Source organism: Pleurodeles waltl, chromosome 7 (genome assembly GCF_031143425.1).
Source record: "Pleurodeles waltl isolate 20211129_DDA chromosome 7, aPleWal1.hap1.20221129, whole genome shotgun sequence".
In the NCBI taxonomy this organism is placed as follows: Eukaryota; Metazoa; Chordata; class Amphibia; order Caudata; family Salamandridae; genus Pleurodeles; species Pleurodeles waltl.
Genome location: NC_090446.1, coordinates 1,277,881,062 through 1,277,906,661, shown reverse-complemented (window position 1 = coordinate 1,277,906,661; position 25,600 = coordinate 1,277,881,062). Strand labels below are relative to the sequence as shown.

Below are 25,600 nucleotides of genomic sequence, written 5' to 3'. Positions count from 1 at the left end.
AATGTGCAGCAAAACTGAATTACAGTAAATCTATAAAACAATTCTGCCCACAAGTCCAGGCAACATAACATCAGTTCTAAGCTGTCAGTGCATTACACAGCAGTAATTATTTCCCACTGCGAAAAGAACCCTGGCTCACACAAACATCAGCTGCAATTATTCACAACACTTATATATAATAATAACAATTATAAATCATGCAACTCCATTAGGTATTGTCAAACGGATGACTAACACATATTTCAGGTTGCAACTGCAACCTAACCTGGAAATGACACGGTTATGTGAGATGGGAGAAATATCAACACAAGTTTATGTTAAAATTCAACCGAATGTCGCTATAGAGCCCCTGGCAGTGTGGATAGCAGTAGACGCTTTGTCCCGATGCATCCAATGGTCCCCGATGGAAAGCATCAGAATCTCACTTGTGCAGATGATGCCTTGCTCTTTCCTTAACGACCCTCCCATTCAGGACTGCCAGCATGGCAAATATACCTACATCTGGAATCTACTGATGTCTTTCAATCAATAAAGCTAAATCGCTCATCTATCCCATCGCCCAATGTCTGGATGACACGGAGTATGCCCCAGAGCTGCAGGTACTCCCCCTGGGGATTCAAATATAAAGGGGTAAATGTAACCAAGGATAGGGCCTCACTGTATGAACACAATCTACATTCTCAGCTGGTGGGCTTTGCCAGCGACATTAAATTTAGAAACTCCCTCTCGCTATCTCTGGTCGGCCATCTTCAAAATGGTTTCATTGCCAAGGCTCCAATACCAACTTCAGAATTTCCTCTTCCCAATGGGGAGGGAATTCTTCACCAAGGCCGATATCCTAACACGTGAGCTTGGACCACCCCGCATCACCCTAGAAAAATGCTGCAAACCCGCCTTTGAGGAAGGCCTGGCCACTCCGGACCTGCTGCTATATTACAGAGCAGCACACCTACTGGTGCTCAATGACTGGTGTTTGACGCAGTGGAAGGATCAGTCTTGGGCTGCGAATGCCTCCAAACACTTGCTATGTAGTGCTGACCAGATGGAGAGAGGCCACGAACACTGTGGGTGGCTGGCTGACATACAATGCGGGCCCCGTTGTGGAGACAAGACTCCCCCAAGTGGCTACACTCTGTGGCTTTGCCAATGGAACATCATAGGCATCTCGACAATCGGAGATGTGCTCACAGACAGATCCCCTTAAGTCCTTTTCGGAGCTACAGGAGGAATACCAACACTTCAGTACCCAGTTGTTTGGATACCTCCTGCTCCAACATGCACTCACCTCATACTTGCTATTAGACCCCAAAATTCCGGTGCATTCTCCCTGGAGGCAAAACTCTTACTAACTGATATTCAAACACAAACTGTTCAAACTCTATCAAATACTGCTACATCAATAACCAGCCCCTTTGGTGAAGGTGAGCGAGGCATGGACACAGGACCTTGACCAGCTTGAGGACGAGAACTGGAGGGAGGCAGTGGCCGCCCCAAGAGAAGCAGTGGTGGCCTCCCAGTTATGACTTATCCAACTCAAAATACTGCACTAACGTTATTTCACAAGGACACAGCTGTTCAGAATGCGGCTGAGTGTCTCTGGGTGTTGCTTGCGCTGCGGTGATGCCACTGGGGATGTATTACATACCTTCTGGGGCTGCTGAGTTCTTTCACATTTCTGGGCGAGGTGCTCGGTTGGAGGGTCCCCAGGCAGCCAAAACTAATTTTGCTACATATTGTGAAAGATGAGGTGAGCCATAGATGTTAGAGAACGCTGCTCTGCCTGGGGCTGCTCATAGCTAAACAAGACATTGCAAAAACATGGAAGGATGCAGCGGTCCCCTCCTGAAATCGGTGGGCAAAGGGCATGGTTTTTTGTATGGGCCTGGAGTGCCCAATATATCAGGCTAGGGGGTGCCCGCACAACCACTTTACGATATGGAAGTGCTGGGCAGACTACAAGAGGATACGCATTGAACCCTGTCAGTCTAGGACCTGGTCCATGGACGAAAAGATAGGCTATTTCGAGACCCCATCATGTTGAGGTTTCAGGAAGGAGTCTTCATGGCTTTGCAAGCACTGCATTTAAGTGTGCCACTGCTCACAGTGTTTCCAGTGTATATGCACAATCTTCAAAGTATACATGTGATGTGCCAGAATTGGCTCTTGTTTTTCAAACTGAAACGTCTATAAAGATTTTTCAAAAAAATAAATTTCAAGCCTTTAGTAAAAATAACTGCAAACCTTTAACATCTAGTGTTTTGACCAATGGCTTGAATAAACAATTGTGAATCTCGATTACTTTAGCTAAACATACATTAAAAGGCTTGGGTTTTAGAAAGAGAAACTGCGATTGCTTAAACTATCAAGCTATTCAACCAAGCCACCGATGGGGTCCTTTAGCTACCCCAGGCTGGCAACTAAAGCAAAAGTGCTATCTTTCAGGATGGACATGCATTAAAGATTTAGACCTTGAATAGCTACACCATCCTTCTGGAAACCTAAAACTACAGGAATACTACTGCAGGTTAAAGGGGTTTAGGGCACACTTCAATCTGCAACATATTCAGGATTACAGAACACCCATTACAATGTGGCACCACACCACAGGCAAGACACTACACAGTGATCTCTTCAAGCAGCAAATCTGAGAGAGTGCAGGCCCAGCCAATAGGTTTAATAGCAAAGTATTTTTGTAGGGATGTGGAATTCCTATCGCCCGGGACATCTTGTTTGGGGTCAAGGGCAACAAGTTTTTATGTTTACTTTGTCCTTGGGACAAGTAGGCCCAACCCTCTGCAGCACAAGCCCTTTGGCTGCCTGTTTACAGAGAGTGGAACTCTCTGCAGTTGAGGTAATGTGTTTCCAAAAGATAATGCTGTTCGAACTTGTATTTATGGTTCATTATTTGAAAGCCTTCATTATTAGGGTGAGTGCTGTACATAAATGTTTTAAGGTCACACTTCACTACTGACGTTGGTTCCAGTACAAAAAAAAAAAAACGTGTATACACATGTTTGAAAAGTTTAGGCTATGAGGCTAAGTATAATGCTCCCAGAATGCTCTCTGATTAGATGCAAATGAAGTGTCATTTAGTAAAATGTGTTGATGCATGCTAGTATTTCCCAAAAATATTTCTAATGGAAAATCAGTGTAACCATTTTCAACACGATTATGGGAAGCATGAAAATAAACAAACACTGACAAAGCCAACTGATCTGACATATTTTTAGAAGTCTTTTAGTTTCATCAATGCGTGTCTTGTTTTGACATGGCTTTTGTAACACTTTATTGTTGTGGGAGCTACCAGGCCCTCAACATTGTAACAAACACTGGCAAAACCCCCCCAAAAAAGTTTTTGAACTCTAAAAGCACACGTTGCCACCAGCGGCATAACAAAGGCCCCGCAGCCGCTCTCCAGGGGGCCCCTTCAGCACAGCACCTGCCCTGAGTGAGCCTGGAGAGGGGGCTCCTCCATGTTCTTTGCAAAGGGGTACCCTCCAGTTTCGTTACGTCACTGATTGCCACTGTAGTTCCTGACACTGAACAAAACTACTTTGTGTGCCAATATGCTCCTTGTGGAAGAGCAGAATGTGATCACTCACAGTAAAGCCAGCCGAAAGAGAGAGAAATAGAAGTTTAATAAAAACAAAATGTCTTTGTTAACACCAGACCTAATTAGGGACCAAGACCCACATGTAGGTAGCTTTTTGCATGTCGCCAACAGCGACTTTCACTGTTTGCGACGTGCAAAAAGCACATTGCGATGCACAAACCCAGTTTTGCGATTAGGTAACCTGGTTACCGAATCGCAAAACGGGTTTGCGACTCGCAATTAGTAAGGGGTGTTCCCTTCCTAATTGCGACTCGCAGTTCAATGTAGGATTGTTTTGTGACCCCGAACGCGGACGCAAACCAATCGCAGTTTGAACCCATTTCAAAGGGGTGCTAACACTTTCGCAAAAGGGAAGGGATCCCCATGGGACCCCTTCCCCATTGTGAATGTCACTGTAAACATTTTTTCAGAGCAGGCAGTGGTCCTTTGGACCACTGCCTGCTCTGAAAAAATGAAACAAAAACGGTTCATTTTTCGTTTTTGTTATGCATTACAAAAAAAAAAAAAAAAAAAACTGCTTTATTGAAAAGCAGTCACAGACATGGTGGTCTGCTGTCTCCAGCAGGCCACCATCCCTGTGAGGACCGCCATTCACGAGTGGGTTGCAAAATGCGACCCACCTCATGATTATTCATGAGGTGGGCATTTGCGAAGCCCTTGCGAATCACAGATGGTGTCAGGGACACCATCCTACATTCGGATTTGCGACTCGCAATTTGCAGGTCGCAAATCTGAACCTACCTACATGTGGCCCCAAATTCTTAAAGAAAGTCACAAAAGTGCACCCATGGTATATGTCGTACACCTATAAAATATTTGTGAACTGTATTTTAGCATGGGTAAATACGATGTGTAGATTTGCTCATGTGAAAATCTATTGAGCATTTGCAAGTTCATTTTCCCTCCAGCCACTTTCTTCCCAACCCTGGAAGAAGTTCTAATTCTGCCATTGTCAGGAGTAAATGTCCAACCTTTCTTATTATGGGAAAATATTAGAGAGAAGCTGGTAAAAATCTTTAAAACATGCAGGTTAGTAGGTTTGCAGACTCAAAGGCATTCCAGCCCTGGAACTATTGCTTACTGCTTCCTCCAGCCCCAGTATGCAGATCTGCAGAAAGGTGGCAAAATAAGGAAATTGCTACAGTAGGGATTGAAACTGCAAGTATTCAAGCCCTACTATGGTAGTAGCCCTGGCATAATCAGAGAGGCTATTATCAGAGCTCTTACATAATGAGATTGCTGCCATAATTTGTCGCCACACTACATGGCACCAAAGGGACAAGTAGATCTTTTTACAGGACAAGTAGATTTGAGAAGCAACCTGTCCCCTGGACAAGTAGATATTTTAATAAATTCCACACCCCTGTTTTGTATAGTTAATATGGGGATCTTTACCTTTGAGGGTTTTACACGCGGGAATAATGTTGGCACTGCAGTTTCCCTTAAGCGAACAGTCTGCCCAGTTCGATCAAAGTCTTTGTCCTGAAAATGCTGTGAACAGAGGGAGCTGTGCACAGAGGGTGTCCAATTGCTATCAGCAGTAGAATGGGAAAGGGCCACAGCAGCTACCCACAGCTCTCGGCGGCCCCCTTCCTTTGGGAACCTAAAGGTACAAACATGAGAGACAAACCTAAATTAGTCGCAAAATATGCAAAGAGTGGTGTGCAGAAACAGAGCACTTCAAAAGAAACAAATTAGAAGATAAATATAAAGACACTGTATCACCAGTTAGCGACCTCTTAAAAGGAATGCAGATGGGAAGATGGCATTGGGTAAGATAATATTATAAACAGAAGTAGTAATGAGCAGCAATTACTAGTGGCCAACTGCAATCAATCAATCAATCCTGTGTTAGAACTATAGCAAAATTCAGTGCACACTTATCATAACATCACTATGTTTGCTTCTGATGTAATATAATACAAGAGATTAAGTAGGTTTTGTTCCAGGCTCAGTATTTAGATTCCACACTGGACCCAGGACACTTCTTTACCTGTGAAAAGTAATGCCTCTGCGCTTGCTTGTCGGAGTATGGCGATTAACGCAGTTAGCTGCTGAACAAGTCCGCACCATTTCCTTTCACAGACTGGCAAATAATTTTCAATGAATTGCATTGCCAAGGTCATCTCACTGCAACTACAAAAAACACACACAAATAAGTGATGGAAGCACTGCAAGAAGTTCTAAGCTATTATGTATGGTATATATAACCTGTAACTGGTGATCTCAAAATCATATGAGGTAAATAGGTAGACAATTTTTACCATCCAAAATCTGAAGGTGTGGAATAGGCTAACAATAAAGAACTCCATAGACTCTGTTATCTAACTTCTCTATCAATTGGCATTGGACTAGCACATATAAACTACCCATGTACCCCTTCAGAAAGAAAACACTCAATCTAAAAACGGGGATATGTGAAGGCAAAAGGGTAGCCTATGCAGTAAACCTATGTTAATTCATTTGTAAAAACACTTGCACACCAAAGCATCATGTCAGCATTTGAGAACAAAAAAGCACAGTAAATTCTGAATAATCAAATATAATTTTATTTAAAAGATTTACTTTACCCAACCCACTACATAGATAGCTAGAGTCATTTTCTACAGGACAATCTGACTTAGCCCGAAAAGATAATCAGACAATTGCAGCATTTGGCAGTGGCAGTATAGGAAGCTTGGTCATCCTGACTAGTCCTTCAGGTCTTAGAAATCTTTAGCAAGGCTTAGCTAGCTCAACAGAAAGATAATTTAAGTGTTTACTACGTAAACAAATATACCATTTGGATACTATTAAATCAGGAAGGTTGTGGTGTATTGGTCTATATACAATGGACAGTCTAACAGCAAATACTAATGTGGAGAGGCAACCTACGAAGAGATGTCATCATTAAGTGATATGTTCATGCCTTGAAAAACAAGTGATCAGCTTGGCCTCACAGTTCTGCACCTGTGGAGCCAGGGCAAGGTCTTGTCACCTGCAGCCAGACAAGTGCTGCTGTAGCCCATTTATGATTTTATGAGGGCATTATCAACTAGTACTTTGAAACTGCAATCACTGCTGGTGATCTTTTTTACAGAATTATTTTGGCCTTTGTTTTATTCTTTGTGACATTGTATCCTTGAGTGTTTTAACTGCCTTTGAAATAGTTTGCTGGGGGCTGGGGAGAGTGTGGTTGAGTTGGGCCATGACAATATTTGTAGAGGCACAATGAATTAAGATGTTTAGTATTAATTGCCCTTCACTGGTGTGCCATCATGCAGAAATTTTGAACTTTATCACAGAATAGTCACTGGATGTTTTGTTCCTTACGGAAACTTTGCTCAGCCTGTCAGCTCATGCCAAGTCAGTATTAGCTCCTCCTTCTCGCTAGTACATCAAATGGTGCGACAGATCTCACTGGGGGTGGTGATATTGCAATTATTTATAGTAATTCTGTTGTGTGTAGTACTGTTCCATGTAATATACAGGATTGCAAAAGTGTGCAGTTTCAGGTTCATTTCAATAAAAACTTATCTTTAATTCCCTCTGGATTTATAGACCTCCAGGACCAGTAACACGTTTTAAGAAGACTCTAATAGAGTATATCTCTCCTGTTGTGTTAAAAGTGGCCAATTTTAAAACTACATGCAGCTTTAACTTGCACTTTGGGCAGGCTGATGGTAGATACATGCACAATCTTACCAATGACTTGGAAGCCATTCAACTAATACAACCAGTGACAGACCACATGTATGTTGCAAAGCATCTTTTGGACCCCTCTTTTCCAATATTCTCAACCTATGAACATCCATCCTTATTCCAGTGATATGGTCAGATCACTTCTTGGTTCCAGTTCGTTTTAACATCCCAAGTGCCCTGGATATTCTTGATGACAATCCTGTTACTGGAAGGAAATGGCACAAACTTGACATCAAGAAATTTGGCAACTATATTAAGGCTAACACACTCCAATTGGTTTTGAACATTGAGACAGCTGTGCTGAAGACGATGGTTTGGCTAAGTTTAGCTTTGGATGCCTTTATACCTGTACGTTCAGGCCAGCTGAAAACTGACATTTGACTTCTTGGTTTAACGAAAAATAGTTGACTGAAAAAGTGCTGTACAGTGCTTGAACGCACTTGGAGGAAATCATATGACGTTTAAGCTTAGAAAGCCTATTTGAGAACCATCAAACTACCACAAAATGATTTAAAAGGCACACTTTATTCGCTGATAAAATTAAAATAAGTAGAAACCCCTTGAAATAAATCTATCCATAGTCCACAGCCCGATTAAACTGGCATATAACTGTGAGAGCAGCTGGCTGAGGCATCCAAAAAGAATTTACATGCATTTCTCTGCAAATACTTGTATTATGGAGGCTGATGGCCCTGCATTAAGAATGAGCAGCATGCCACAGGAGTATGAGCTGAGAGAGCTAGACGTGCTGGACAATAACTCCTTCAACTCCTTGATGAGCAAAGTTAAGTTGGGCTCATCTGAAGACCGGATTAAACATGAGCTGATATTTAAAGTACAGGAGTTTGTTCTGCCTATATTTTTAACACTAGCCAATTTCTCTTTGTCCACAGCAGTGGTACCCACTGCTTGTAAACACGCTTAAAGTTATTCCTCTCTTGAAAAAAAACCTTGCTTGACCCAGACCAGCCACAACACTATCGACCTATCTCTCTCCTATGGTGCCTGACAAAGGTAGTGGAGAAACATGTGAACAATCTTTTGACGGCCTTCTTAGAGAAGAACCAATTGTTGGACTCCTTGCAGAATGGGGTTGGACTCTCCTACAGTATGGAATCTGTTCCCCTAACGTGACTGAAACTTTGCGTCTTGCTGTGGATGATGGTCTTCTCGACTGCACTCATTCTTTCAGATTTAAGTGCAGTCTTCAATACGGTGTCTCATGAGGCGCTGCAAAAGCGACTTCATGAGCTCGGGGTGCAAGGCAAGGCCTGCGCTTGGTTCGCCTCTTTCTTAGGAGATCATTCTTTTCAAGTGATATCCCACCTTTCTCATCTTCTCAAATAACTTTAGTGCACAGCGTCCCCTCAAGGATCGGCCCTAAACCCTACCTTCTTTAACATCTACATAAACCACTGGCGGATGTGATTAAATCTTTTGGGATGCATTTAATACCCTGTGCAGATGGGCCTATGGAGGGTGTTGTCAACTTTCAGAATGATATAACCACAATTGCTAATGGGATGCATTCTAATTGTCTAAAGTTGAATGGGGAAGCACTCTCAGGTATGGGGTGACCATTGGAGGCCGAGGGTGTTATGGTCTCTTCCCAAGCCGAAATCTGTTGTAAAAAAAAAACCAAAAAAACATGAAGCACTATCATTTGAGTCACAAGTCAAGGGACAGTCAGGCACATGTTTTGATGCTCTCAGAAGCCTTAAATCAATTATTGTCGTTTTCCATCCCCAGGTTCAGCAAATGATTATATAATCTCTAATCATCTTGTGACTTGACTATTCTAATATTCTTTATCTGGGTGCCATCAAGTTATTAAAAAAAATAGGCAGCAGATTGTTTAGAATGCAGCTGCAAGATTACTTTTTAATCTGCCTAAATTTTGCTCTGTCTCTAAGCTGCTTTGTAAACTTCATTAGCTTCAGGTGGAGAAACCTATTCAGTTTAAGGCATTGTGTCTAGCTCATCGGATTAAGAACAAGCAGGGGGCACATAGCTCGGCGTCCTTGGTGCAGTCGTTCATACCTACTAAGGCCCTCCACTCTGCCAACCTGAATTTGGCTCTTATACCTCAAGTCAAAATAGTAAGGACGGGGGGGATGGTGCTTTTTCAGAGCAATGGCTCCAGTTTTTGGGAATAACCTGCCTTTACATCTACAGAATATTCATAACGATTTTGTTTTAGAAAGCAGCTGAAAACCTGGCTGTTTGCAGCATATTTCTTTTCTGTGTTGGCTCTGTGTTGTATCACCTTAGTAGTAGGTTAGAGCTGGGAAGCCCCGTTTCCAGCGCAGCTATGCACTTGATAAATCTTTATAACACAACACTGAAAAGTAAGACCCGCTTCAAGATTTTCAAATGGAAAACACATTTGTTGCCAAATATGGGCATCTGTGTGCCAAGACAAAGACTAAAAACAATGTATATTCAGTGGTTACGTACAGCTGGCTGAGGGCAGAAAAGGCTCCATTACTTTTGGACAAGCTGTGTTACTCCAGCAGGTGGCATGAGTGGTGCTAAGTAAAAGCTCACGTTTGGTGTTACTAAGCTTCAGAAAATCGGATGACTATCACCGGGTAAGAGATAGTTGGCCAGAACAGAGATTGGTAGCATTAGTCTTTGATGGGTGGTGAAAGAGACAAAAGACCACCAGCCTACTCGAGTAAATCTGGTGGGAGGTCGCAAAGAAATGTTAAACAAAACGTTAAAATAAAAGGAGATAGTTAAAAGCTGGACTCCAGATAAAGAAATTACTAGCCTGTGATGTTCGCTAACATAAAGCTCACCCGCATCTGCCCTTGGAATCAATGTGCACTGCGTTCAGATTAGGATCTTAAAAAGCAATGATTCACAATGGTGATCTAAAAATTATTTTGGAAGATTTTTACATTGCACATATCCAAGTTAGTTGACGTTATAGTGCTTTAAATGGGTGCATATTATTAAAAGAAAGTTTGTTAAAACATACATTTTCATTTGCTGGACTTACTAGCTAAAAACGGTACTCATTACAAGACAAACCCTTGGTGAAAAGAAAGCAACACTGTGATATTACATTTTAGTGCAAATTCACCACTGGAGAACCGCCAGCAAGTACATAAATCTCATTGCTTTGCACAAACATTTAGGGGGTCATTACAACATTGGCGGTAAAAGCCACTTACCGCCGTGCAGAAGACGGCCAATACACCGCCGCAGCCGCGGAATTCCGCCACAGCTATTATGACACACATCTCGGAATCCGCCGAAACTCAGACACCCACACAAGTCCGCCACACCAAAGGTCAGTGTTAAACTGGGCGAAAACAAAACCTCCACCTCCACGCCAACAGAAACACGCCCATGCTATTACGAAACACGAATCCATGCGGCCGTCTTTCAACCGCGGTATTCCATTGGCGGTACACACCGCTGCGCTCAAAATACACACACATCTCCAAAACACTGCCACATTGGACAATTCCAAATACACACACCTGATACACATACACACACCACTCCCACACACCCAACACAATATAAAACACACACCCACATCACCCACAAACCCCTACGACCAAAAATACAGAAAGAAGGCCAGAGAGAGAGCACAGAATAGACAATACCACCACACAGAGGCACACAACACCATCACCCACACAACATCCACACACAAAACACCACACACCACTACACATCACTACACTCATCACCACATACACCACCTCACACATCACACACACACCACCCCATGGCACGCCAAAGACACCCCCGCTTTTCCGAGGAGGAGCTCAGGGTCATGGTGGAGGAAATCCTACGGGTAGAGCCACAGCTATTTGGAGCACAGATGCAGCACACCTCCATAGCCAGGAAGATGGAGCTATGGCGAAGAATAGTCGACAGGGTCAATGCAGTGGGACAACACCCAAGAAATCGGGAGGACATCAGGAAGAGGTGGAACGACCTACAGTGGAAGGTGCGTTCAGCGGTCTCCAGGCACAACATCGCGGTACAGCGGACTGGCGGCGGACCCCCACCTCCTCCCCCACAACTAACAACATGGGAGGAGCAAGTCTTGACCATCATGCATCCAGAGGGCCTCGGAGGAGTCGGTAGAGGAATGGACACTGGTAAGTCAAATCTTAACTATCAGATCCCCCACCCTACCTGCATGCTATCACACTCCCCCACCCTCACCCCCTCCCCTATCACTCCAACTCCTCACTAATGTACTAAGATCACAAACCACACATCCCAACACCAAGCCCTGCATGACACAACTAAGCATGGTCAACCCTCACCAAAGCATGCTCACTGCACATACCCAGAACAACCCCCTAACCATCATCACATAAGCCCCCACACAGGAATGCTAGCACTGGGGTACACGCTCACCCACCCATTGCACACCATGACACACACACATGCAATAATCATGCTCTTATGCCCCTGCAGGATCACGAAGGACCGTCACCACACCGGAGGGTCCAGACATCTCCACTCCACCCACAGAAGAGGCCCACGGTGACGATAGCAGCTCTGCCCTACTGGAGCCTGATGACCAGCCCGGACCATCGTGGGCCTCGGGACAGTCGGTTCCCCTTGCACAGGCACAGCCCAACACTGACCTTCCACCCTCTGGTAACATCAGCACAGCACCCACCCAGCAGGCCCAAACCTCCATACCCAGGACACGTCAATCAGCTGTGTGCCCACCACTACAGGGAACCCAGGATAACCCACCACCCCAACAACAACAGGGACCTGGGGGCAGTGGTAGTGGGAACACGGTCCAGGGGACGGAGGCCCAGGAACACAGGCGAACTGGGAGGGCTGCTGTGCGACAGGGGGCGGACAGGCCAAGGGAACCCACTCTCCACGAGGCTCTATCCTCCATCATGGGAGCATACCGCCACTCCCAGGAGACGATGGCGACGGTCCTGGTCAAGTTTCAGGAAAGCTCAGGACCATCAGCTCCGCCTTGGGCACCATCGTAGGGGTGCTGAAGGACATACAGCAGATATTGAGGGACACCGTGGCACTCCAAGGGGCCCCTGACACTAGCCAGGACGATGAACTGCCCACCACCTCCGCCGGCGCTAGTGGACAGGACGCCCCGCCACAGGACCACCACACCAGCACCCCACCCCCTGCAGACGGACAACCACCACGCAAGCGGTCCCTGAGATCCAGGAACAGGACAGAGCAAGATGGCAAGACACCCACCAGCAAATGAGACCACCCTGATTGTCCCCCCACCGTCCCACTTTGTTACCCTGTCCATACTTTAACTGCCCCAGCTCCACTTCCTATGCCCAGATGGGCAGTGCACCTGTGAGACTAATAGACTGGACTCTGCCATGGACATTCCTCCACCATCACCCATCACCATTTTACAATCCCCCTCCATTTTTGAGCACTTAAATAAACACCCTTGAACCACAAAACATTCTGGAGTCAGTCTATGATTTTGTAAAATGTATGATCAATGACAGTGTCAAAATGCTTTTTTAGTTGTTAAGGCAACATACCAATATCACACATCCCAAGTCCTTGAAGGATGCATGCAGATGACACACGTTGGTAACCACACCTGTGAAACCGTAATGGAAAGGAACAACTCAGTTACCAAATAATCCCATTAAATTACACACTGGATAGAGTAAGACGTGTGACAGTGAATGTAATGTTAAAAATGAAAATGTTCTCATCTGTGTGTCACTGGAAATATTGCTGTATGACTGACTCCCTGTTGTCGTTGTCTTCTTCCTCAGCTTCCGCCTCATCACTGTCCACAGGCTCCACAGCTGCCACAACACCGTCATTTGGACCATCCTCCTGCAGAAAAGGCACCTGGCGTCGCAAAGCAATATTGTGAAGCATCGAGCAGGCGATGATGATCTGGCAGACCTTCTTCAGTGAGTAGAATAGGGAACCACCTGTCATATGGAGGCACCTGAACCTGGCCTTCAGGAGGCCGAAGGTGCGTTCGATCACCCTCCTAGCCCGCCCATGGGCCTCATTGTAGCATTCCTCTGCCCTGGTCCTGGGAGTCCTCACTGGGGTCAATAGCCAGGAAAGGTTGGGGTAACCAGAGTCCCCTAACAGCCACACACGGTGCCTCTGGAGTTGACCCATCACATCAGGGATGCTGCTACCCTGAGTTGGATGGGCGCTTGAGGGCATCACAGCAAGGGGGTGAGTACAACATCATTCTGCGGACTTTGCGCGCAGTGGAGGGGTCTGGGTGGGGGAGGAGTCCTGTGGGTGTACCTAGGCCAGGCAGACATAGATAGATTAGGCCCCTCCGTAATGCAGGCCATGTGGCTCCCTACCCCGCCGCAGTAGAGTGCCAAGTACAGGTATAGATGCCCCTGTGGTATCCATGTGTGCAGAGGTCCACCATAGCCATGTAGGCCAGATCCCAGGAATTGCATCTGTAGAGGCCAGGAGCACGGCGTAGTGCAGGGGGCAGCTGTGTCTGTAGTGTCCGCCAACGGTCGCGGTATGCCATGCACTCAACCTGTCTTTCTTCTGTCTCCCCCCCCCCCTTTTTGTGCTCTCCATGTTCTTTTGTGCATCAGCATCATCAGGCGGAGGTACCGTGGCACCGGAGCACGAGGGAGCTGCATCCCACATACCCTTGGAGGGCCACACCACGGACTCTGAATGCACCAGTGGGACGGAGGGCGAGGGAAGTTTCACGTCGGCCACCGGATCACCAACCAGCGACACAGACTCGTCCGACGATGGGAGCTCCCTTGTGGTGGCGGCACCATCTGTGCGCCCCACTTCTACAGGTACAGCCGCCACCTCCCCTACCAGCACTGCCCTACCAGCAGCCCCTCAGCGTTCGCCCCGTGCCCTCTCACCCAGGAGGGTGGGCATCACCTTCGCCCCAGGCACCTGAGGCCCTGCCCCAGTCACCCCTGCTGCCCTCAGTGAGGAGGCCATTGACCTCCTCAGGTCCCTCACTGTTGGGCAGTCTACCATTGTGAATGCCATCCAGGGTGTAGAAAGGGAGTTGCAACACAGTAATGCATTCCTGGAGGGCATTCATTCTGGTCATGCTGCCCTTCAGCGAACCCTGCAATCTCTGGCCTCAGCACTGATGGCAGCCATTGTCCCTGTGTCTAGCCTGCCCCCTCCAACCTCCTCCACCCAGACCCAATCCCCTGTACCCCAGCCTATCCCAAGCATACCATCAGACCAGCATGCACACACCTCTACACACAAAAGTAGCTCAGGCAAACATAGGCACCACACAACCCACAGGCACACACACAAGCATCACCCACGTGCAGACACAGCAACATCCACTGCCTCCACTGTGTCCCCCTCCTCGTCGTCTCCCTCCTCCCTCCCAGTCTCGTCTACACTCACACCTGCATGCACTACATCTACAGGCACCAGGACTCGCACCAGAACACCCAGCACCACACCCCGCTCACCTGCACTCACCACCCCCACTCCCATTTACACGTCCCCTGTGTCCTCTCCCAGTGTGTCTGTGACGCCCCCTCCCAAAGTACACAAATGCGGGCACCCACACACCAACATCCATCAACCTCACGACAGCCTCCAGTACCTGCACCCAAAACACCTAAAGTGACACCTCCTACAACCACCTCCTCTTCCTCCACTCCCAGACCCCCTCCAACTACCCATCCCAGTGTTTGTCAGAAATTGTCCCTGTGTAAAGTTGACCTTTTTGCCCCCCCCCTCCAATTCATCAGTCCCATCATAGCACCTCAGCCAAAAAGCCTCCAATACCAGTGGTGCCTGTTCAAGGTGTGTGGAGTGCACCGGCCACCAGGACTGGCAGTGTGACCCGGAGCCAAGGCACTGGCAGCCCACCCCCTGTAAAGGCTCTGAGATTGGAAAGTGGCCGACGGGACCCTGTGAAGACTCCTGGTGGCAAAACAACTCACAGGGGGATTGCAGAGTCAGCTGTGACTCCTCCAAAGGTGGGGAAGGGCCAGAGGAAGTCTGCACAGCCTAGTGTAAACAGCACGGCGGAGAAGGGCAGCATCCTTCCCGGCGGTCGGGACGCCACCGCCAGCACCGTCGTCACTGGTCAGGAGACCACCGCCAGAGTCAGTGCCCAGGAGGGCCCAAGTATCGTCACTGGTCAGGAGACCACCGCCAGAGTCAGTGCCCAGGAAGGCCCAAGTATCGTCACGAGACCACCGCCGGAGTCAGTGCCCAGGAGGGCCCAAGTATCGTCACTGGTCAGGAGACCACCGCCAGAGTCAGTGCCCAGGAGGGCCCAAGTATTGTCACTGGTCAGGAGACCACCGCCAGAGTCAGTGCCCAGGAGGGCCCAAGTATTGTCACTGGTCAGGAGACCACCGCCGGAGTCAGTGCCCAGGAGGTCCCCGGCTGCCACAGCCCCGCTGGGCAATGAGGGAACGTCATGCCACACACCAATGCCCAGTCCAGAACCGGCATGTTAAAGCACTGCTGAAGAGTCCAGAGACAGTCATGGCAAAGCACCACTGAACAGTCCAGAGACCGCCATGGCAAAGCACCGCTGAACAGTCCAGAACCGCCATGGCAAAGCACCGCTGAACAGTACAGAACCGCCATGGCAAAGCACCGCTGAAGAGTCCAGAGACCGCCATGGCAAAGCACCGCTGAACAGTCCAGAGACCGCCATGGCAAAGAACCGCTGAACAGTCCAGAACCGCCATGGCAAAGCACCGCTGAACAGGGCATGCAACGGGGAAGAATGAAATGTCCGCCACATCAAGCATCGTTATCCCATGTGCAGGTGGGACAGGGACGGTACAGGAACTTCCACGGGGAGACTAATCCAGTCTGGGCACCAGTCCCCCTCCAGAACCAGTGGAGGCTGTTATCTATTTTGGAAACTGTGGCTTTGCACTCCCCAGGATGGAATAGTGGGCAACCCACCCACTGTAGAGACTTGAGAGACTGTGGCTTTGCACTCCCCAGGATGGTACAGTGGGCAACCCACCCACTGTAGAGACTTGAGACTGTGGCTTTGCACTCCCCATGATGGTACAGTGGGCAAGCCACCCATTGTAGAGACTTGAGACTGTGGCTTTGCACTCCCCAGGATGGAACAGTGGGCAACCCACCCACTGTAGAGACTTGAGAGACTGTGGCTTTGCACTCCCCAGGATGGAACAGTGGACATGGAGCCCCGTCGTGGATCTGGCTTTGCACTCCTCCGACTGAGGTGCCCCCCCTTCCCTTCCCTCTGAGGTGCCTGTAGTATTTCTATCTGATGCCCCGGCAGTGTTCTCTCCGTGTGTGGACAGGTATCTTTTGTGGGCCTCGCCCATGCATTTTTGGACTAGTGGTGCACGGACATTTATATGTGCATATCTGCACTACTTCTCGGAATGTATATACTTTTGTATGATTTGCTAATATATCTGTATATTTTTGAGACATGTATATTGATACATTACAATGTTTGGACTGATTTCGTTTTGTCTTTGCTTTCTTCCGGGGGGGTTGTGGGTTGTTGATGTGATTTTTGTGAATGCTTTGGTGTGTGTGTGTTGTAATATGCAAGGGTGGGGTGGGGGTGTTGCGTGTGTCCCCCTAACTTTTGCCTCCCCCCTCCCCTATGTCATAGGTGCAGTACTCACCGCTGTCGTCACTGGCGCTGGCGTTGGTCTTCGTAGATGAGCAGGAATACAAGGGCCGGTAGAATTTGGAGTTCCGGCTCCATGGAGTCCTCCTTCCTCGTGGGATGTGTTCAGGTGAGCGTTTTCCCATTGCAGAAACTGTTTCCGCCGTGTTTTTATCCACGGAGAATCCGCCCCGGAAAAGGTGGCGGATTGGCGGGTTGTGATACTATGGGCGGTACATTGTCTTCCGCCTGTCTGTTGGCGGTGACCGCCGCGCTGCTTGTCTGTACCACCGTGGCGGGCGGTGTGTTAAAGTGGCTGTCTTTGTTGGCGGTTTCCGCCAGGGTCATAATTCCCTTTTTTTGTCCCCCAGCCTGTTTGCCGTATTACCGCACCTTTAACACCGTCCGCCAGGATTGTAATGACCCCCCTTAGTTTTTTTGAACTAATAGGCTCTTTGTTTCTACATGCTACCTCTTCCATCACTGTTGGGCAATATATCATGCTCCAGGCTGGTACGGACGTCTATCGGAAGACATTGTCAATACTGCCCATCCATTAGCTAATACACCAAACCACTTCGTTGTAGTTGAGATTTCAATAACTGGATGGACCATTTCCTGCATTCATTTGTTTCTCTACAAAGTGAAATTTTCATAAACATGACGTGAGTCAGTTGCTTTCCACACATGCTATTTGAGGCCATGCTCTTGATTTTGTTTTTTTCCATACATTCTAGAGTTTTCCTTGCTTGGGATTCGGCCACTACTTTCGACAGGCCACTCAATCACTATATTCAGTAGTCTGCTTTGACTCCAAAAGCCATACCAATAAAATCATATAACAAGCATTTGAAATGCCACTGGTCTTGCGTTTGCTCGAGTTAGAGCTGTTAACGTTGTAAATTCCTAACTGGACTTTTCTTGCCACTTAAATTGAAAATGAAAAGTAGAACAGTTGACATAAGCAAGACGATTCAAAGCGCCACAGCCACCATGAGAGCGTGAGCGCAAAGGAGAGACACAAAAGGAAAAAAGTTTGCTCACAGTCAAACGTGTCAGCAAAAGTGCAATGATCCATGTAACGGGGTCGGTGTCCAAAGCGGTAACTAAACTGCCCCAAGGAGAGACAAACGTAAAGCATTTACCAATAATTACAAAGGGTTTTTGAAAGCCAAGCCCAGGAACAAGTGATAGTGATAGCCGTGGTTAAAAGCTCACAAAAAACTTGTGCTTGCGCGCTAGACCTCAAAATCACTTCCATAATGTGGTCACAATTTGACCACATTCTGGAACTAAGCAAAGAAATGCAGCAATATATCCTGCATTCTTCTCCTAACATTCCGCCTACTGCTCTTCTCCCAACTTTCAATTGCTTGATAAGAACTGCTTTAAATAAAACACTTACTGTAATGGTAATTACCCCCAGAATCAATCAAAACATCAATAAATTATTTGCTACTGATCTCAGGAGCTAATTGGCAATCTGACAGACAGTGGAGATAAAAAGGTGATACCTCCGCATCACCTGAAAGTAAGGTTCAGTTCAAAATATATAAAGCACACATTCATGAAGCAAACAAAAAAGTACTGCATGTTTCAGATGATTCAATCACCTTATACCTTGAAAGAAGTTTTTACCCCTTGAAAAGACAACTGCTATTTCCCCCTGCCCCTGAAACAAAAATGTACCCTTCAATTGATGAGATCAAGACTAATTAAGAACTTGGCGGAGTTTTTGGTGAGGGTGAGGATCAGCTGGGTGTTGTCGGCGCATGAGATGATGTTGAGGTTGTGGGATCGGGCGATGTTAGCGAGCGGGCCATGTAGAAGTTGAAGAGGGTCGGGCTGAGGGACAAACCCTGGGGTACGCTGCAGATGATTTTGGTGGCCTACGAGTGGAATGGGGGGGGGGGGGAGGCAGACTCTCTGGCTTCTGCCAGTGGGAAAGGAGGTGACCCAGTTCAGGACTCTATCGCGGATTCCAGCATTGCTGAGGTATGAGCATAGGGTGTGGTGGCAGACGGTGTTGAACGCAGTCCAGGAGGATGAGGGCCTCGGTTTCGCTGCTGTCCAGTATGGCTCTGATGTCGTCGGTGGTGGCGATGAGGATGGTTTTGGTGCTGTGGTTGCTGTGGAATCCGGATTGAGAAGAGTCCAGGGTGTTGTCCTCCACTAGGAAGCAGGTTATTTGTCTGTTGATGGCCTTCTCGATGGCTATTGCTGGGAAGGGGAGCAAGGTGATAGGCTGGAAGTTCTTAAGGACTTTGGGTCCGCCCTGTTTTTTTTTTAGGAGATCGTTGATCTCGGCATGTTTCCAGCTGTCCGGGAAGGTGGCAGACTCGAAGAAGCTGTTGATGATCTTCCGTAGTTGGGGTGTGTTGACGGAGCTTGCTTTGTTGAGGATGTGGTGAGGACAGAGGTCAGATGGAGAGCTGGAGTGGATAGTGTTCATGACTTCGATGGTGTCGTTGTCGGGGGTCCAGGAGAGCAGGGGGTTGGTCGGAGGTGAATCTGTGGTGTTGGTGGTTGCCAGGGTGGTCTGGGAACTGAAGCTGTTGCTGATGTCTGCAATCTTGCGGTGGAAGTAGGAGGCTAGGGAGTCGCAGAGGTCTTGGGATGGCGGGGTGTCGTTGGCGTTGGAGCTGGGGTTGGAGAGTTCCTTCACGACGTTGAAGAGCTCCTTGTGGCTGTGTGCGCTCTTGTTGATTCGGTCTTTGAAGGCGGTTCTTTTGGTGGCTCGAACGAGTTGGTGGTGTCTGCGGATGGCATTTTTGAAGGCTGTGTGGTTGTCCAGAGTATGATCTTGGCACCACTTTCTTTCGAGTCTTCGGCAGCTTTGCTTAGATTCGTGGAGGTCGGCGGTAAACCAGAACGCCTTTCTGTCGGTGCGTCTATTAGAGGGATTCTTGATTGGGGCAAAAGTATTGGTACAGCTGTAGACCCATTGCCTGAAGTTGCGGGCAGCTGCATCAGTGTGGGTGGTGTCGATGGGTGGGTTCTGGGAGAGGGTCGCAATAAGTTGGTCTTTGGTGACCTTGTTCCAACTGCGGTGGGGGATCCGTTGTGGGTTGTGGTGTGTTGTGGGTTTCTTGAAGGAGAAGTGGATACAGCAGTGGTCTGTCCAGTGGAGTTCGGTGGTGTGGCTGAAAGAGACGTGATTGCTGGCAGAGAAAATAGGGTCAAGTGTGTGTCCTGCAGAGTGGGTTGGTGTCGTGACAAGCTGTTTGAGGTCGAGGTTGGAGAGGTTGTCGAGCAGGGTGGCGGTGTTGTTGTCGTTGGTGTTCTCAAGGTGGAACTTTAAGTCTACGAGGAGTATGTTGTCAGTGGCTGCGAGAGCGTGCGTGCTGATGATTTCAGAAATGGAGTCGCTGAATTGCTGTCGTGGGCCGGGGGGCCTGTAGACGAGGGTCCGTCGGAGGGTGGTGTTTGGGTCAGTGTGGATTTGGAAGTGCAGGAGTTCGGCAGTGCTGAGGGTGTCTTCGGTGTTGGTCGTGATCCTGAGGGTGTTCTTGTGGATGATGGCAATGCCTCCTCCTGGTTTGCTGGAACGGTCCCTGCGGCTGATCTTGTAGCCGTCCGGGATGACTATGGCGATGTCAGGCATTGAGAAGATTCCATAGCTCTACTGCATGCTTGTGGACGGAGCGGGTGTTGAGGAGGATACATCTGAGATGGTTGCATCCTGCCTTGGTGGGTGGGTCGTTGGCGTGGAGGCTGGTGAAGGTGTAGTTCCGGCAGGAGAAGGGTCCGCGGGTGGTTTGCGGGGAGGCTTGAAGGCAGGCGGGAGAGCAGCCGGTGTTGAGGGCACGGAGGGTGGCGGCATCGTAGTGAAGACGTGCGTGGTGGCAGTGGGGGGGATGGGAGCCAGGGGTTCTGACGCTGGGCGCGGTCCAGGCACGGACAGGCGCAGACGGCTTGCCTTTGCACATCCGCTGCGTGGCCACGCTGCGGTCGGCAATAAGTAGGGAGGTGGGGGGGAGGAGAGGACAGCTGGGAGGGTGACGAAAAACGGAGTGAAAAAGGGGGCGGAGCTGAAAAAAGAGGGCAGGCCTCATGGGGCAGCAGTGGCGAGGAAAGAGAGGAGGAGAGCGAAAATGAGAGAGAGAGAGAGAGAGCGAAAGTGAGTGAGAGAGAGAGAGAGAGAATGGAGTGAGAGAGAAAAAGGAAAAGGAGCACTAAGGGACAGTAGTGAAGCAGAGAGCAAAGCAAAGCAAAAGGAGGAGAGAGGCAGAAGGTAGCCTACTAGGAAAACAGAGCTCTCCCACTAGACACCAGGGATGAGGCGCAGGCAGAAGCCTGCGGGTGGAGGAGGGCCTCAAACTCCTGAAAGGGGTCAGGAGTTCAAAGGAGCCAGGGAAAGGGCTCTACTTAGAGGGTGGAGCCACGGGAGGCAGAGCAACGAGCAGGGATGTCAAGAGTACGCCGAGACCTGGTGCCCCAGCTCCAAAATCAGCAGCTCTGGCCATTACACCACATCCTCTCTGCATTAAACTGTAACGGGCTATAGAGGGAAAAGAAGCAACAGGAATGGAGGTGGACGGTGGCGGGAAGGAAAACAAGAGACTGAAAACACAAGAACTCATATGAAGTGCTTAAACACAAATAAAAAAGCAGCTCCAAAAACAGGAGCTGTGGATGGAGACAAGTACTCAGTCCATGCTCAAGGGGAGGGCCAAACACAAGAAGAGGCATGATGCATGCCATGGACAAATATGAATCAAGGATACAAGAGATGTTTAAGTGAATGAAATGGTAAGCTATGGGTGGGCTGTAAGCCCACTGTGAGCAACATGCCTCGAAGAGACAGCGCATGCGCTGTATAACCAAGACCTAAAAATAAAAAATAGGATGCGTTTGTGTGATGATGCTAAAAAACACCATCAGGAAATGAGCATCTGACACCAAACAAATAACTCTTTAGAAAATACACCCAACACCTTTCATTGCCATTGTTAAAATGAGTTCACCGGGTCAATTTTAAACTCAAATAAAACTTTATATTTGGAAAATATGCAAGTGATTTACAAAAATTAATTATTTTTCATCTGCATATGTAGGGTTACAGTTATTTATGTACAGTGCAAACCTCATCACAGAAGGTTACATTTTTTATGGCATCATACATATCGCTTCCTATTGCCTTTAACTTCAAATATTATCCCTGATCTCAGCTTGAAAAGTTCAAGCTATAGACAGCTTTAAAAGTGCATAACATATTAAACAATGTGTTTGACTCAATTTATGCTTCTTCATCATTTTGTAATACACAAATGATTTATTGTTCAGATATACCTGCATTATTTTATAAGTGTATTTTTGCCTTCTCAGTTAAAGTAGATGCACATGCCTGTATGAGTAAGAAATGAACACTTGCATTCCGTACAAATATTAAGATTCCTATATTGCATCTATAAAAAAAAAAAAGAATTGTAGTCTAGCTTTGATTGTAAAATAGGCTGATGCCTCTGAAAATGAAGGATTGTGCCAATACTTCCTGTGACGCACTAAGCACTGCTATGCTAATTAGTGCCCTTGCTTTTACTTTTTAAAGGACGTATGCCCCTTATTCAGTTGGGGGGGGCTATAAATGAATTCCTAATAAGCCACATAAGCAGTGTGTGAATCAAAAGTGAAGCTATTCCTTGGTAGGCCTATGAAAATATAGCAGGGAGTCACAAAGTGTGTTTGCTTTGTCCTTTTTTGTGGGGGAGAGGAGGTGGGCAGATGGTCTGATTTTGAATCGTAAAGCATTTACAATAAAGTTCGACAAAGCAGGCCAGTGCTGTGATTCTGCCCCGGGACAGTTATGTTCTGTGTGACTGGCAGCACAATGGAAAAAGGTGTGGAGTGCTATGGAAAAGCCACCGCTATAACTAACACTCTAGTGTGGGCAGGGAGCAATTAAAGGTTGGTAGTAGGGCTTCAAGATCATGAGCTTTTGGCAGCAATGGGGGTACCACCTTTGCATAAAAAGGCAGAGTTCTCAGATTTCCCAGGTCCATACATAAATAGCTTTTATGATGGATACAACTACCTGTGGATTCCTCACCTTATCGATTCCTCACCTTATGAATTCTCCCATGCGTCAGCATCCCATGCGCCAGAATCCGAAGGAAAATCTTCTTCCCAGCTCTCCATGTCGACGAGGATGTCACAATTGTACTGCTCCACGCGACTCCGACTGACGTCACCGTGACAATAAGAGGTCCTCGCCGGCGGGCTGACGTCAGTTTGTGGTGCTTAAAACTGTTTTTCTCATTGCTATAACTTTCGCTAGGCGGGTTGGTGAGCTTCAAGCTCTTTTAGTTAAACTCCCCTTCACCCTGTTCTTCCCGGATAAAGTGGTGTTGAAAACCAGGGCGGCTTTCCTACCGAAAGTTGTCACTCCTTTTCATATAGGGCAGACCATTACCCTTCCATCTTTCTACCCTCCTCCTCTCCCCTCGAAGGAGGAAGAGAGGCTTCACCGTTTGGACCATAAAAGGGCTCTTAGTTTTTATATTAAAAGGACGAAAGACTTTCGCCTGGAGGACCAGCTGTTCGTGGGGTATATTGGACAGAGGAAGGGCAGAGCAGTCCATAAAAGAACAAGCTCCAGGTGAGTCATTCTTTGTATCAAGATTTGCTACTCGTTGGCAAAGAAAAGTTCCCCCTGAGGGTATCAGAGCCCATCCCACCAGGGCTAAGTCCGCTTCTTCGGCCCTGGCAAGAGGGGTTCCAGTGGTGGATATTGGCAAGGCAGCAACTTGGGTGTCCCTCCACACCTTTGCAAAGCATTACTGCTTGGACTCTGAGGTTAGGAGGGACGGCCATTTTGCACGATCTGTGTTGCAGGATTTCTAGGTGTAATCAGACAGGCACCCACCTCCGAGAGCGGTACTGCTTTGGGACACTATTCATAAGGTGAGGAATCCACAGATAGTTGTATCCATCAGAAGAACAAGTTACTTACCTTCGGTAACGCTTTTTCAGGTGGATACAATAGCTACCTGTGGATTCCTCTCAGTCCCACCCACCTCCACGTTGCCTGTCTGGTTACACTAAGATGTTTGTTTTACAAGTGTATATAGATTTTGGTAATTATGTGTATATATAAATAAATGATGGTTTTGATTCTATTGCTTCATGGTGGTTTTATGTTTATATGTATTTATTGGAGCTATTGTGAGGTCTGTTTTCACCTGTTTGCCTCAAAGGCAGGTACAAACTGGGTGAAACTGACGTCAGCACGCCGTCAATGACCTCTTATTGGCACGGTGACGTCCTTGTCCACATGGAGAGCTGAGAAGATTTTCCGTCGGATGCTGGCGCATGGGAGAATTCATGAGGTGAGGAATCCATAAGGTGAGGAATCCAGAGGTAGCTATTGTATCCACCAGAAAAAGTGTTACCGAAGGTAAGTAACTTGTTCATCTAGTTCAAGTTGTTTTCTTTTTATTATGGTAGATATCATCCTGTTCAACCAATTATAATTAAGAGTTATGTATTCAAAATGCAAATAAAAGCCTGTGCTGCTATAATGAGCACTTCTTCAGTGACTAAGGTGTGGGCTACTACTATCTGAGGAGAAGCCATACAACAGGGAAGAAGAAGGAAGTAAGCAAAGTACCTCATGCTAAGGAGAGGCAGTTTAATGGGTAAATAATAGTTTCATGATTACCAAGAATACTACGAGTTCTTTGGAATACTTAACAACCATGTGTGGCACTCTAACAGTTGAGAAATGTAACATTCAGTGAGAATGCAGTGATGGTTAAGATGAAATATTACGAAGAGGCATAGAGAAGCTTTGGAGTCTGAAGAACATTTGATATGTAGATGGAGAGATGACAGTGTAAGTTGTATGTTCTGTGGCAGAAGGGTTTAATGGAATTAAACCTGAAAGTCAACATAAACTATTTCTTCTTGGAACTTATTGCTAATGCATCTACCATACCTTCCTACACTGGCAATAAGTAGTTACTGGTACGCACGTAGACACTATTATTAGAAGACAAATTCAAAACACCTCAACACTAAGGTGAGCCTGCAGCGCGCCCTAAGGAAATTATCTCTCAACAGTCTATAGTTCAAAGAAGGTTTCTAGGCCAATTAAATTAGAAAAAGGAGATCTATAATTCCCATAGGTGCTTCTTGGATGCATGCTTTTCAACACGTTTATAGCTGATTTGAGTCAATGTTTATGAATGGATAGCCAGCATTTAACCTGGTCAAACATAAGCAGGCAAATTAGTGAGGTGGAAACTCTAGAAAAATTAAACAAGCATTTGCAATGCAATGGGTCTCACATTTGTGAAAGTTGGAGCTATTGGCATTGTAAATGAAAATGTCTTTTACCTATGTGTTTTACTTTGGAGTGAAGTAAATTTATGCCAGATGCTACAGCAACCCTCCCACGCCTGTCCCTGCAGGAGAGAGGACACAACAAGGCCACCATCTTGAGAGTGGTTTTGCCTCATTCCTACAGACTGGCTGTGATACCCTAGAGATGCAACCCTTTCTAGTGTGTTTACCTACATTTTTATAGCACCAAACAAGTCACAAAGAGGAACCTTTGTGACATTTAACTCGGAGAATGAGGGAGCCAAAAAAGTCAGGAGCAAAGAAAAGGGGGCAGACATATGTTTCTGTGTGTTAAATGTTCAAATGAATTATTCCTCTACATTGGCAATACCAGCCTAACTTTTCAAAACATTGACTGTGTG

At 47.1% G+C, this 25,600-nt stretch overlaps 1 protein-coding gene across 4 annotated transcripts in view; it reads right to left on the bottom strand.

The window, feature by feature from the left end:
• Nucleotides 1-25,600, bottom strand: part of THAP7 (THAP domain containing 7) — a 138,561-nt gene that overhangs the window by 86,843 nt on the left and 26,118 nt on the right. For all 4 annotated transcript variants that reach the window (XM_069200492.1, XM_069200490.1, XM_069200489.1 and 1 more), the window contains 2 exons: nucleotides 5,607-5,749; nucleotides 5,009-5,216 (listed from right to left, as the gene is read on the bottom strand). In XM_069200492.1, coding sequence (XP_069056593.1) covers nucleotides 5,009-5,216; nucleotides 5,607-5,686 — 288 coding nt within the window. In that variant the 5' untranslated portion in view covers nucleotides 5,687-5,749. The remainder of the gene's footprint in view (nucleotides 1-5,008; nucleotides 5,217-5,606; nucleotides 5,750-25,600) is intronic.